The sequence below is a fragment of the Leptodactylus fuscus genome, chromosome 9, assembly GCF_031893055.1.
Source record: "Leptodactylus fuscus isolate aLepFus1 chromosome 9, aLepFus1.hap2, whole genome shotgun sequence".
Taxonomy (NCBI): domain Eukaryota; kingdom Metazoa; phylum Chordata; class Amphibia; order Anura; family Leptodactylidae; genus Leptodactylus; species Leptodactylus fuscus.
The window spans coordinates 13,706,944-13,721,007 of NC_134273.1; the positions used below are offsets into that span (position 1 = coordinate 13,706,944).

A 14,064-nucleotide genomic window follows, 5' to 3' on the forward strand; every position below is an offset into this window, starting at 1 on the left:
TTAGGGGTGCACATTGTATAGACTTTAGGGGTGCACATTGTATAAACTTTAGGGGTGCACATTGTATAGACTTTAGGGGGTGCACAGTGTATAGACTTTAGGGGTGCACAGTGTATAGACTTTAGGGGTGCACATTGTATAGACTTTAGGGGTGCACATTGTATAGACTTTAGGGGTGCACATTGTATAGACTTTAGGGGTGCATATTGTATAGACTTTAGGGGTGCACATTGTATAGACTTTAGGGGTGCACATTGTATAGACTTTAGGGGGTGCACATTGTATAGACTTTAGGGGTGCATATTGTATAGACTTTAGGGGTGCACAGTGTATAGACTTTAGGGGGTGCACATTGTTTAGACTTTGGGGTGCACATTGTATAGACTTTAGGGGTGTACATTGTATAGACTTGGCCTCTTCCCTTATGTAGTGGAGACTGGTCCTGGTGTATTATGAACGTGCATGACGGCGGCCATCATCACCATATACAGTATAAATAGTATCTGCTATGTTAATAAATAAACTTCTATGTGTACAAGGTTCTGCTCCGACGTGTAAAGCTCTGTGTATAGTGTGATGTCACCGCCATATACTGTGTACACAGATCACATGCTGTTGGCTTTTGTCTAAACATAGGGTGACAAGGGAAGAGAGATCTGGCAAACATTTACAGAGCTGGATAGTGATCAGGTCGGGGCCACGAGGAGTCTCTGAGCTGTGACTTAGGTGTCAGCGCAGTCTAAGGCGTCTCTTACGGTTATACTAGGGTTTGTTTTTGAGAATCTTTCAATCCGCCATTGTGTGTGTTATACAAAAACACTAAGCAACAAAAAGTAGAGAACCGCCATTTACATAAAGAACAGCGCAGGGAGGATATTAATTTTTTGGGGTAATAAAGCACGAGTGAGAACAGGCCCCTATTCAGCTCATACCCAAACCATTATTAAAGGATTAGTACATGGCGAGAAGTCACATTCACTGCCCTGCTCCATTCTGATGCAGTTAGAATTTTTTTCTCTAGCCCCCACCATTCCTGAGCAATGGATGAAGTCAGTTTCAGCACCTGATTTGCTAATTTGGCTATCTATTGACAGGTGGGTGGCCCAAGCCTATCTGATCACACCCACTTGACAGTAGAGAGCCCAATTAGCATATTGGGTACTGAAACTAATTGCACTGATTGCTCAGGAATGGTGGGGGCTAGAGAAAAAATTCCAACTGTGCCGGAATCAGCAGAACAGCGCCTATTTCAGGATGCAAACACTGTAGTTGGTGGAGGTGGTGAAGGGTCCTCTCTAAATCTGTCATTTTATTTGTTCATCAGTGTTCTCATATTCCATATGGGATGATGTCCTTATCTCACATGTGTCTTCTCTCCTCCTAGACGCTATCAATGTTGCCCACCAGGATATTGCGGCTCTTAGAATTTGTTGGATTCTCTGGTAACAAGGTGAGAGCGACTTCTATCAGATATGACAATCCCTCCACCCCACCAATATATACCCCGGGGGTGAAGCATGATAGTATTTGCCCCACGTTTATCAGGCCAAGGTCTGATTTGACAACTACATGGCTAAGTCAGAATTATGCTTAGAGCAGTTGTCACAGCCCTTCCCCAGCCCTTCTACTAAGTGTCATGTACTGGTGTATTGTGTATTCAGTGATGTTATGTTCTGTATTTGGCAATGACTTGTGTTTTATTATCGTGCAGGATTATGGACTGACGCAGCTCCAGGAGGGGGCAGCAAACCACAGTTTTCGCGCCTTGCTGTGCACGCTCCTTCTGCTGTGCTACCACACGTTCCTGAGCTTTGTGCTGGGTAAGCGGATATCCTTAATATTAGAGATACATTATTATGACGTCATGTCCCCAGGACAGTATAAAATCACTTTCTTTAGACCTTGCCTTTGTAGATTAAACTGGATCATCCTTCTGCTTCTTTAGGGACAGGCAAAGGAAACATCGAAGAAGCAGAGAAGTTGCTGGAACCGTATTTAAAGCGCTATCCCAAGGTACGGTCAGATATCCTGCGCCGCTCTCTGGGTCTCTTGGCTTTAGCCAGTCAAACACTGTTAGGTCTGGAACGTTCAGCGATCAGTTGTCAATTTCCCTGCAGCGCCATCACAGGTCATAATAAGAATTACACAGTTCTCAATGAGTGAACTGTCCTTGTAATGTAGGGACAGGTCATGTCGTGTAGATCTAGAGGATGCCCCTTGTTGTTGCTCTCTGCTCCGGCCAATAGATTGCAGTGTGATTAATACAGATATACAACCCCAATCTTATCTCACCCTGGATGTGTAGCTGTAGATTGTGCAGCAGTAGCAGCTGCCACCAGGCCCTGGACACTGGGGGGGCCCGGAGGTCCCACTGCCACATAATCTAGATGGCACAAGGTAGGTATGTACGGGCACCATGATAGATTTTGCACTGATGTGCAGGAACTTAAAGGTAAATCTCTGTACTCACCTCTCTCATCTGTAATGGGGTCGCACTCCGCCTCGTATCATACAAATCTAATTACTGTCATGTGAATCAATGTGGTTGGCAAAATGATGAGGCTTTGTGGTTGGCAAAATGATGGGGCATTGTGGCTGGCAAAGTGGGAGGGGGGGTATTGTGGCTGGCAATGCGGTAAAACTGAAGACAGCATAGGAAATATTGCAATACTAAACCTAAGTAAATATAATAGATAATATAATAAAGCTATGTACATATAATAATATATCAGATATGACGCATGTATGTATAATATAATAATCTAAGTCAATAATATAGAATATAATCATGTTATATGTGTATCTAATCAATAATGTAATAACTTATGTAAATAGAATACAACCACATTACAGATATTACCTAGATATGACGCTTATTACATTTTGCTCTTTTTAGTTGCTTTTATTGGCGTCGTTGTCCCGTCTGTGATGATTGTGCTGAGGATACCATTGCCTTCTATCTTCAGGCTTCTCACCGCTCCGTGTTTTTCTCCTCAGGGCGCCATATTCCTGTTCTTTGCTGGAAGGATTGAAGAAATTAAAGGCAATATTGACCTGGTAAATAATCAACTGTGTGCAACCCCATGGAGTCTATAGCTATAGTGAAGGAGATACGTCAGATTCCATCATCATGTATACATCCTGCTCCTACCACAGGGGGCAGCGTTGCTCTAGGGTGACATTCACCACATTGTAATCTCTTTTTTCAGCAATATATCTCCAGTCCTTTGGCAGCTCCCGATGTTTCCTGGCTCCCCTGCTGGTCCCTGTTATCCCGGCCTCTAGCAATGATGTCCCAGTACAGATATGTGACTGGTTGTACTGGAGCAGGGAGAACAGAGACTGGTGAGGGACCCGCGAAGTGTTGGAACAAGACTGGAGGAGAATGGCAAATGTCTAAATTACAAAGTACAATCTACGAAGCTCCAGAGAGATGAATGAGATATTGAGTGTCAGGGTACCGAGCTCTTTTCTTCTTCTAGGCTATCCAGAGGTTTGAGGAATGTTGTGAAGCTCAACAAAACTGGAAGCAGTTCCATCATATGTGTTACTGGCAGCTCATGTGGTGCTTCACCTACAAGCAGCAGTGGAAGATGGCCTATTTTTATGCTGATCTCCTCAGCAAGGAAAGCTCTTGGTCAAAGGTATGTAACGGATGAGAACGGAGACATTAGTCCTGGTCCGGACCTCATAGAACGGCCACATGGTTGTGTGTAATAGTGCACCTATACAATGGTCTTAATCTACTCGGAGTACCAAAGAGTCCTCCAGTGGGCCCATCCGTAAACCCGATAATGTCCTTCAAAGTCCCAGCAGAGGACAACCTCATATGGATCTGATTTGGATCCAGTCACCAGGGTCTATAACTTCTGGATTCACAAGTAACTTTTTAAGTGATGAAAACTTTTCAACAAATTATCCAGACACCATAGACTTCATAGAAAGGGAATCGAATTGTGAAACGAATAAACCCAAAAAAACTTCTTGACTTGGCTTGGCCAGTTATATCACGTCTACGACCTCATGAATTATTCCTTATCATTTAGGGTGCTCAATATAGATCCGATTTCTGAGACTATATAAACTATTTAGTATGATCCGTCTTAGGATAGGGTCACATGGCCAAAATTTTCCCAACTGAATAATTCAGATTCAGGAATTTGAAGCTGAATTTTTCCATTCGACCCCATTCCCTGTCCGATTCTGCACCTGCCAAGTTGTATTTTTCCCCCTCCCATTCACTTCAATTGGATTTATCAAGCATTACTGGCGTGTAGATTAAACATGGCGGTTATTTTTATTCCCCTAACTGGAAAAATCATCGTCTGCCTCCCATTGGAATCATTGCTGGTCTCAAGCAGAATTTGGAGCAGATTTCAGACAGAATCCACATCAAACTCAGAGCCCAATTCCGCCATATGGTTACTCTTATTTGGTGTGAAGACGTGTTATTTTTGCTCCGCAGGCTACATACGTGTACATGAAAGCCGCTTATCTCAGCATGTTTAAGGAAGAAGACACAAAGCCTTTTGGAGAGGACGAAAAGAAACTTTTTAGGTTTGTTTCAATATAACCATATCATTGGGAACGCTGCAGGATCGGGAATATTGGAGGTGATATTCCATCAGAGTGGTTTTACCCCAACAGATGAGTTCTGTTTGCTTTTCTGGGGTAGATCGGTGCCCTTTACTTTGTGCGGGCACTGCCAATATAGTGGGGGCGGCCATCTTAGAGATATGCTTTACAGCAGCCACAGGGACCATAGATAGTTGTGAATTGTTGTGAGCATGCTCTATGACCTGTGCAGAGGTCATTGTGCAGGGAGGGGGAGGAGCAGTCCTCTAATATGATTGGTCCCCTTGTTATCTATATAGATGTTACCTATCATTGTAATCCTGTCTATGCTGCAAAGATAGTCCCTATAGAACAGGAAGAGTCAGGTTATTATTAAGCCTAGTGGTCAGAGTGAGAAGTGCAGAAATGTTTGATATTTAAAAAAAAAAAAAAAATAATATATTTATAGACATGGAAAATATTTCGAAAATTATCAAAAATTTATTTAAAAAAATTATTAAAAAATATGTTTAAAATAAAAACATGATGTTATTTTCTGCTGACACATTCCCTTTAAGGGATTTTTAAGGATATTACATTGATAGCATTTATAGGACATCAATATATGATCCTTAGGGGTTCCCCCAATTTGATCCCTATTAATAATAGAGAGTGGTTCCAGGGCCGCCTGCACTGCCGCGCCTTGCTAAGTAATGTCCATATGAGTGCGACGTGTCCTGGTATTAAAGGAAATGGGTCTGAGACTGGTGGTGCCGCAGCAGTAGTGGGCACACGTATACCCATGTCACTAAAGTGCTGGCTGCCCCAAGTAAAGGGGTACAGACACCCAGTATACGGACAGACCACCAAGGCCCGGATTGTCCTCAGACTTGGCTATTTTTGTAACACTGCGCATGAAATGGTGTTACCGTCTCCGGCAGACGCCTGGTACTGAACGTGTCATCCAGAAAAGTAAGGAGCCGCAGCAAAATAGCTGAGGATTAAAGCAAGTGGCGGGAAGGACCTGGTGCCCTGGATCGTATGGCTGCCGCCTCGCCCAGGATCTCAGTATATTAATATGAGGAGAGGCCGTCCAGCCATGTCTGATGTATATTAGTAACATGCGCTTCTGTTTCCTCTGCAGGCAGGTGCCGAGCTTAAAGGTCAAAATAGCCGGAAAATCTCTCCCAACCGAAAAATTTGCTATAAGAAAATCTCGGAGATACGAAGCCCAGAATCCTGTGCTGTTACCCGTCCCTCCCCTGGTATGAGCTCCATCATGTTACATACAACAATGAACACTAATGGGGATGAATTATGAATTCAGCTCCGGGCAGTATTACAGCACATGTAGTGTATTTACTGTCTATGTAAATTACATCTATAGATTAAGACCAATGATACAACTTCTCGTCATATAGGTGAATATAAGAAACATTATAATATATGTGTCATTCAGTTATTGGCCTGAGTTACTTTTTACATAGAAGTCTATGGAGAGGGGAGGGGACAAAGGAGCTGTTGCTACATTGTGAGCATTGGAGATCTAACAGTGCTGTATGAGACTCTGATAAGATAAGATACTGCTGCACAGAATGAGTCAATATTCAATTAACATCCTCCCCTCTCCATAGACTTCTTTATGTAAGTTTGAGTTTGTGGATGGATTCTATACAAATAAACAGTCTGAGAGAATATAAGTAGTAAGAGGAAAAGGAGAATGAAACAGAATTCTATATAGGAGATATTACAAAGTTTCTTATACTCACCTGTACTATTCATATATGTATAGTACAGGTGAGTATGCGCGGTACATTCCTCGAAGTCTTCGTCGAACTGCTGATACTTACCTGTCTGTACAGACCCTCCAAAGCCTGGATGACTTCACTCGCACATCGGAGGGCCGTACAGATCTTACGGAGCATGCGCAGTATGCTCTGTTTGGCAAAGACTTTGAGGAACGTACTATGCATTGCAGCCTTGGAACTATGGTCACCGGCCGGCATGCGCAGTCGGCTCTACTGGTGTCTCACTGGCAGAGCCAACTGCGCAGGCGTCGGAGGTGACAACGAAAGAAGGGGAGGATCCAGCCGAAGATAGAGGCGTCGCTGGAGCCTGTTCTCAAGCAGCAGTGGGGACGACCCCTTTCGCATTTCCAGCAGTGGGGCCCGCCCCCATCGCTGCCAGAGAACTAATTTGCATACCGGTAAAAACCGGTATTTCTAAGGAACGGCGCGGTGGAGATCCCATCTAAAGGTAAGAGATGCATAGACTTTCTAAAGGCCATTCCGACGTCTTATCCACAAAAAAAAGGGTTTTAATGGTAGAATCCCTTTAAGCAGGAGGTAATACTCTACACCCCGGGCATTGATAGTAAAGACAAGGGTCTGCCCGCGCAGCGCTGTATTATACTACAGGGATTGGCAACCTCCTTGGCATGTTGGGATTCTATTTTAGACCTGGATTATTTTGGCTGCGGTGTCAGACGTGTGACTGTTACTTTCCTCCCTCGGTCAGGAGATGATGTACATCTGGAATGGATATGCTGTTATTGGAAAGCAGAAGGACCTCACAGAAAAGATGCTAGATACATTGTGCCAAGCCGAGCGGCATCTGGAAGCAAGACGGGAAGGATCTACAGGTAGCGAGTGATGTAGCTGCAGGCAAGCGCTCCTTGTCAGGGTGTTTGTGCATGTCGGGAAATGTCACCAACAGGAATCGCAAAAATCCATAGGATGGGGGATAAGTGGTGCAGGCTCACTGCTGGTCTGTATCATCTCTATGGGACTGATGAGGATAGCCATACAGCATACTAGTCTATATGTGTCCGTCCCATAGAGATTAGAGAGGGGGTAGGTGACAAATCGTGATTGAGACACCTCTTTAAAGGCGTTTAGGCCAAAAATATCTAATCTTGCATTGCCAATTTTCAGCTCCTGCAAGGATCATCTGTTTGGGGCTGTGCCGAATCCCCTTACTATACAGTGTACAGAGCTGGAGGCAGATAGACAGTATAATGGCCATGCGGCATTTCTGCAGCTCCCATTGATGTCAGATGTATTAGAGCTGTCCAGTCACTATACAGTGTACAGAGCTATGTCAGTATGACTGTGTACACTGTATGCAGCCCTGAACAGCTGATACTTGTAGGAGGCATTGTCACCCCCATGATCAGATATTTATAGCCCATCCTAGCCCAGCAGCATGAATGGGACTGAGTTGCAGTACCCGGTGGATCCTATGGACAAGAGTGGCGCTGTTCCTGAAACAAAAAGGCAGACCATTACTTTAATATTCCAAACCTCAGACTTCACCTTTAGTGTCCTTATCTCTATGTTTTTCAAAGCCTGGGCAAGTTTTCCTCCATGCCCATGCCTTTAATAAAGTCCCTGACTGGTGCGAGGTAGACCTGGATTATTAGGTGCACCAGTAGGAATGCCAGTCTTCTGATGCCAGTCTTCAAATAAACATGTTGGGCTGAGACGTTCCCACCCGTCTTGCTCTCCGCCCCAGGACGTAAGGTGCAGATTGAATAACTTGGTGCAAGAAAGGGCTGTGCCCCAGAAACGCCCCACAGCTCCCCCCATCTACACCAGCACAAGGGTTAATAAATCCCCCAGCATTGTCACAGTCTCAGATATTTGACCGTTTTCTTACCGTCCCGTAGACGAGTCTTGTAGACACCTCGGATGGCCTTGTAACGCCTCTCCATAGACAAGGCCTCGGCCCTCACTCGGGTACACGGCATTATTGAATGTCTCGCTCAGAAACATAATGGAAATAAATGTGTTTTGTTCTCTTCGGCAGAGCCCGACTTTCAGATGGACGATCAATGTCTGGTGAATCTGCTAAAAGGCCTTTGCTTCAAGTATCTGGAGGAGATCGACAAGGCCGAGAACTGCTTCTTATACGTCTCTGCAAAGTGAGTTATCAGGAGGGGGCGCCAAGGATGATATAGAAAGTGTATGTACGCCGGAGGCCGCTGCTGTATACCAGGTTGTGTAACATTGTGGCCTCCCAGCAGTTACACACAGACACGGCCGGGCCCTATTGACGATAATGGGGTCCCATAAGGTGTCGGCGTGTTCAAACTGAAAGTGATGGAGATGAAAGTCTTTTCTCTCAGCTGATTTTCAGCAATTGCTGCGACAGAGTTTCCGATTCTTAAAGATATCTGTCACCTACTCCACTAATTGGGCCCATTCTGACTGTTTGTATCCAGCCTTACATACAGAAGTCTATGGAGAGGGGAGGAGGAGGCAGCTAATTTATTGCCTCTTTCTATGCAGCGGTAGAGTCTTATCTTACTACATACAGCTCCCTGACTCCAAGTGCAGCAGAGTTAAGCAGTTGCAGCTATTTGTGTGTCTTTTCCTGCAGCCTCCCCTCTCCATACACATCTATGTAAAAAGTAACTCTGTCTGATGAGCAGAGAAGGAAACAGATTTCTTGGATAAGATATACATGCTAGCTAGATAAGCGGGGGGCAGGACAAGTTGTAAATTGCCCTCTAACCTTGAATCAGCCATATATGTATATATAGTTAGGTCAGGCAGCATCCATAAATTGTGTATTGTAATATATATATATATATATATATATATATATATATATATATATATATATATATATATACTGTAGATACAAGTCGCTGTCATTCTATATCAGGGGTAGGGAACGTACGGCTCTCCAGCTGTTGCAAAACTACAACTCCCAGCATGCATACTGGCTCTGCTGTTCTGGGAACTCCCATGGAAGTGAATGGAGCATGCTGGGAGTTGTAGTTTCTATATAATGAATACATTCCCTTTGCAGTGAGAAGAAGATTAAATATGACAACTACCTGGTCCCCAACGCCCTGCTGGAGCTGGCGCTGTTGTATCTTCACACAGACAGGAGGGAAGAAGCCATTAAACTACTTGAAAATGCAAAGTAAGGAGAAATTTATTACAATACCGACATAACACAGAGGACGGACTGACCTATAATTCCGTCACCATACAGCGGTCAGCCAGTACATTACAGTAAAGTGATTGACACTGATGGGTTTGTGACAATGGGGCCGGTCAGATGGTTGGAAAAATGGGCCGAAGTGCGATGGCGAGACGACTGCGGTCAGAGCATCCCCAATATGGCAGGTCTTAGTACCCTCTAGACCAGGGCAAACCTTGTACGGTTCATTTTGCGAGGTTCACCTATCAGTTATGTTTCTGGTCTGTTATTACATAATCTGGTTGTAATAGAGACTTCTGTCCATCAAGTACAAGCACTGGGTGGGAAGGCCGTCACTGGGAGGACAAGTCTCGTCAGACTGCCGAATATGAGCAGAGGACTCTCTTCTGGTGCGTCTTCTGACTTCCGGGATGACATCAGCAGCCCCGGGGTAACGGTGAGGCCTGTGATTGGGCCTCTGTAGTCACATGGGGCATGCTGATGTCATGACCAACGAGACCCAGCCACAGGTTTGATAGGGCCTCAGTGGATCCCCGAGGGTACCAATGTCCCCCCAGGAGACAACATCAGACACTGTAAGGCAGGGGTAGGGAACGTACGGCTCTCCAGCTGTTGCAAAACTACAACTCCCAGCATGCATACTGGCTCTGCTGTTCTTGGAACTCCCATGGAAGTGAATGGAGCATGCTGGGAGTTGTAGTTTCACAGCAGCTGGAGAGCCGAAGGTTCTTTACCCCTTCTGTAGGGAGTCCAGGAGAGGGATATGTGAATGGTCACATACCCTGGGCCTCCACTTATTATACTTTGGGTGCCAAACCTGACATTTTTGGAAAATTCATAATAAAACCAGTTTTTTTGCAAATCGGTTTGTGTGACAACCCGAAAATCAAGACTCAAAGAATCACATCTATCTGGACCCGTGCATAATATCATATAGCAACGGTCACATGATACGAGAGGAAAATCCTCTTGTGCTCAGCACCAGCTATTACTGACTCTCCTGTACACGCCTGATGGCATCGACAAGTGCAGAGATGTTATTAGACCTTGCACTAGAATGAATTTCAGCAGTGCCAAATCCCAAATCGTGACAGTGACCGCCATCGCGCAGGGCCCGGTACAATGCCCGTGAAGATTTACTTGTATCATAAGCGACATGATCTGAAAATTGCTCCTCAGTGCTGTCGAGTACAGAGACGCTGTGTTTAGATCCTCCATATAGGCCAGACCTAATACAACTATTTACAAGGTTGCTTCCTATTATACAAGCATTGTAGTGATACCGAATCTCCCTTCGCCCCTCTACCCCCCCCCCCCCCCCTGTATATGATATTTTAACCTATTTAATGCTTTCTCACCAGACAAAGTTACAAGAATTATTCCATGGAGTCTCGGACGCACTTCAGAATCCAGGACGCTTTACTACAAGCCAAATCCATCCCAAATGGCTGCTGACGAATATCTCTCCCCCCTCCCCCACCCCAGGATTATCCTCCTAGTATTTATTTATCAAGAACTGCTTGTCCCCACAAAGATGGGATAAAGTGAAGGACAATGGTGGGTTGTATGGCGGATTCTAGAAATGATGTGTCCAAAGGTGATTTCTATAGGGTACGTGGTAGCCACGGTCCCATAGGTGGCCGCTACGCCCTACTTTGATCCTACGTTTCATTCACAATTCGTGACGGAGGAATGTGCGCGTTTTATTGATCATGAATCAGGGTTTTCACAATTTATTTATAATGTTTCTACATAGAAAATGTTACTAGAGAATCTGCGAGCGATGAAACCTGAGATCTGCCCGAAAATGACTAAATGCACCGCAACAGGAATTCACAGAGTAGAGCGGGTGCATTCTGGAGTCGAGCACTAGATGGCGCCAGAGCACCCTGCTGACTAAAGTCTGGCCCAACTGGACATTATTCCCTTGTTATTATGGCCGGAGAGGTCTCATACTTGTGTTATGTTCTTAAAGGGGTTTGTTCGCATTAGTAATGGAATATCTGCCGGCACCCCCTGACCTCTCCTGACAATGAGGTGCATGCTCAGCACCGCTACTTTTTTGCAGGATGCACAACTATACTTTCAGCCTCCTGGTGCATGTAAAGCTACAAACACTGGGTTCTTAGAAGTAGCGGGATTCCTAAAAGTCAGACCCCCTCACCCAATATACTAGATCTTAGGATAGGCCATGAATTGATGACCAGTGGGAACTAGGACGATATTTAGCCGGTGCTGTGCTTCTACAAATACAGTAGCCCCTTCCGTCAGCTGATCAGTAGGGTGTCAGGAGAGCAGATCAGTGGGAGCCTGACACCCCAGAACCCCTACTGATCAGCTGATGGAAGGAGCTACTGTATTTGTAGAAGCACAGCACCGTATAGTGCATAGTGGCTGTGTCCGGTATTGCAGCTCAGCCCCATTCATTCAAGTGGGACTGGGCTGCAACATGGTCAGTGCAGATCACACACCCGCCACAAGCTTTGAACAGCTTATTCAATGGGGTGTCAGACTTTAGTGATCTAGTATCGATGGCTTAGCCTAAGAGGAAAGGTGGTCCTTGTTATAGTCGGGTAAAACCCCTTTAAGACATGGGAGATTCAGGCGAGGTCAGGGGACATCTTATTAGGCCGAGGGTATAACACGAATAGACTTCACCAAAAACAAGGCCCAAAAGATCAGCCATGGAGCAGACGATTCAGACAGTGAAGAGGGGCGAGATTATTTTGAGGATGGGTCTGCAAAATAAAATCCTCTATTGAGGAGAGGGGTGAGGCTGAAGAAAGTCACCTTTGCATAGCGGTGGGTAGCGAGGAGCAGGGGAACCTCCATATATACCGACCTGTTGTTTGGAAAATTCAGGGCATTTAACACGACCAACCGGCCCAGGAAGGGTTTGCACAAATCCTCGCCCCTCTTTGGGCTGAAACAAATTACTGGGACTGAGATTGCGACAATTCCAGCAAATCTCGGACTGCTGGCGATCATTGCAGTGTCCCCCGACGGTGGTCATGACTTCCCTGCCCTACACCTAAGGAGGTCGTCTACATGTGCAAGAGGTCACCACTAATCTGAAAAATGTTGCCAAAAATATTCCAAAAACTTTTACAAGTTTTTTAAAGTTTCTATAGAATGTGACGTTTCCTAATGAGAAAACATTCTGTATTTTTCTATTTGTGCAGAAAATAAATGGTCATTTTAATTAAAGTCGCCGCGTCCTCCAATGTGTTACATTATCCATAACAGGGCGGGTATTAACCCCATGCATTTACACAGGAGACTTCCCAGCCATCAGACACCCATCACCTAAACCTTGATAGGGATTACTGTCTCATATTGCACTGCAGCTTTCACTCATTTTTACCTCTAGATGAATGGGGCTGAGCAGCCAAGGATCTGGTGCTGCAGGTTCTGCACCAAGATCGCTGCCTCCCATTCACTACAATGCAAATTTCCTAATTCCATTACAGTGGCCACCAGGGGGCAGTAGAGAGGCTGCGGGAATCCGGCAGACAAGCAAGCAGTGCAGTGCAGTGTACAGTATGATGGTGCAAAGGAGAAGGAAAGCGCTACAATGGGGATGGGGGTCACCCTTGGTGCTGCAGCTGCAACATCTAAAAGCACCTTGGGGGGGGAGGGAAGGGGGGTCACAATGCCTCTCCATTCACTTGCATTGGAGAAGCAGTCACAAGGCGAAAAGGTGATCATTGGTCGCACCCAAAGTTGCCATATAGATCTAACCAAAATTATGCCAAATCTGAGGCAGTGAGGTTAGAACTGCACTAGCAATGTGTATTGACCCAATACCTAGCATGGAAGCCATAGGCTCCCTGCACGGTACACTATACATGTATGACACCATAGGCCTGACCTGTACACTATACATGTATGACGCCATAGGCCTGACCAGTACACTATACATGTATGATGCCATAGGCCTGACTAGTACACTATACATGTACGATGCCATAGGCTCCCTGCACGGTACACTGTACATGTACGACGCCATAGGCCTGACCGTTACACTATACATGTACGACGCCATAGGCCTGACCAGTACACTATACATCAGGGGTAGGGAACCTTCGGCTCTCCAGCTGCTGTGAAACTACAACTCCCAGCATGCTCCATTCACTTCCATGGGAGTTCCCAGAACAGCAGAGCAAGTATGCATGCTGGGAGTTGTAGTTTTGCAACAGCTGGAGAGCCGTACCTTCCCTACCCCTGCTATACATGTATGACACCATAGGCTCCGTGACCAGTACATTATACATGTATGACACCATAGGCTCCCGGACCAGTAGATATACATGTATGACGCCATAGGCTCCCGGACCAGTACATTATACATGTATGACACCATAGGCCTGACCAGTACACTATACATGTATGACACCATAGGCCTGTGGCTGTACATGTAATGTATGTATTCCCATATAAGAGCAGGATCTCCTGTGATCCCCTTCCATGGCGCCCCCTCCCACACCCGTCTGTCTCTCCCCCCGCAGTGATGGATTGTGATGTGCGGATTCTACAGGATTATGTTCTGCAACAGCT

The 14,064-nt window shown here is 45.4% G+C and overlaps 1 protein-coding gene across 2 annotated transcripts in view; it reads left to right on the plus strand.

The window, feature by feature from the left end:
• The window catches only part of TTC39A (tetratricopeptide repeat domain 39A), a 33,185-nt gene extending 21,895 nt beyond the window's left edge, over positions 1–11,290 (plus strand). For both annotated transcript variants that reach the window (XM_075287673.1, XM_075287674.1), the window contains 11 exons: positions 1,385–1,450; positions 1,712–1,820; positions 1,946–2,013; positions 2,998–3,057; positions 3,483–3,644; positions 4,466–4,557; positions 5,699–5,819; positions 7,072–7,195; positions 8,362–8,476; positions 9,370–9,486; positions 10,869–11,290. In XM_075287673.1, coding sequence (XP_075143774.1) covers positions 1,385–1,450; positions 1,712–1,820; positions 1,946–2,013; positions 2,998–3,057; positions 3,483–3,644; positions 4,466–4,557; positions 5,699–5,819; positions 7,072–7,195; positions 8,362–8,476; positions 9,370–9,486; positions 10,869–10,962 — 1,128 coding nt within the window. In that variant the 3' untranslated portion in view covers positions 10,963–11,290. The remainder of the gene's footprint in view (positions 1–1,384; positions 1,451–1,711; positions 1,821–1,945; positions 2,014–2,997; positions 3,058–3,482; positions 3,645–4,465; positions 4,558–5,698; positions 5,820–7,071; positions 7,196–8,361; positions 8,477–9,369; positions 9,487–10,868) is intronic.
• The last annotated feature ends 2,774 nt before the right edge of the window (positions 11,291–14,064 follow it).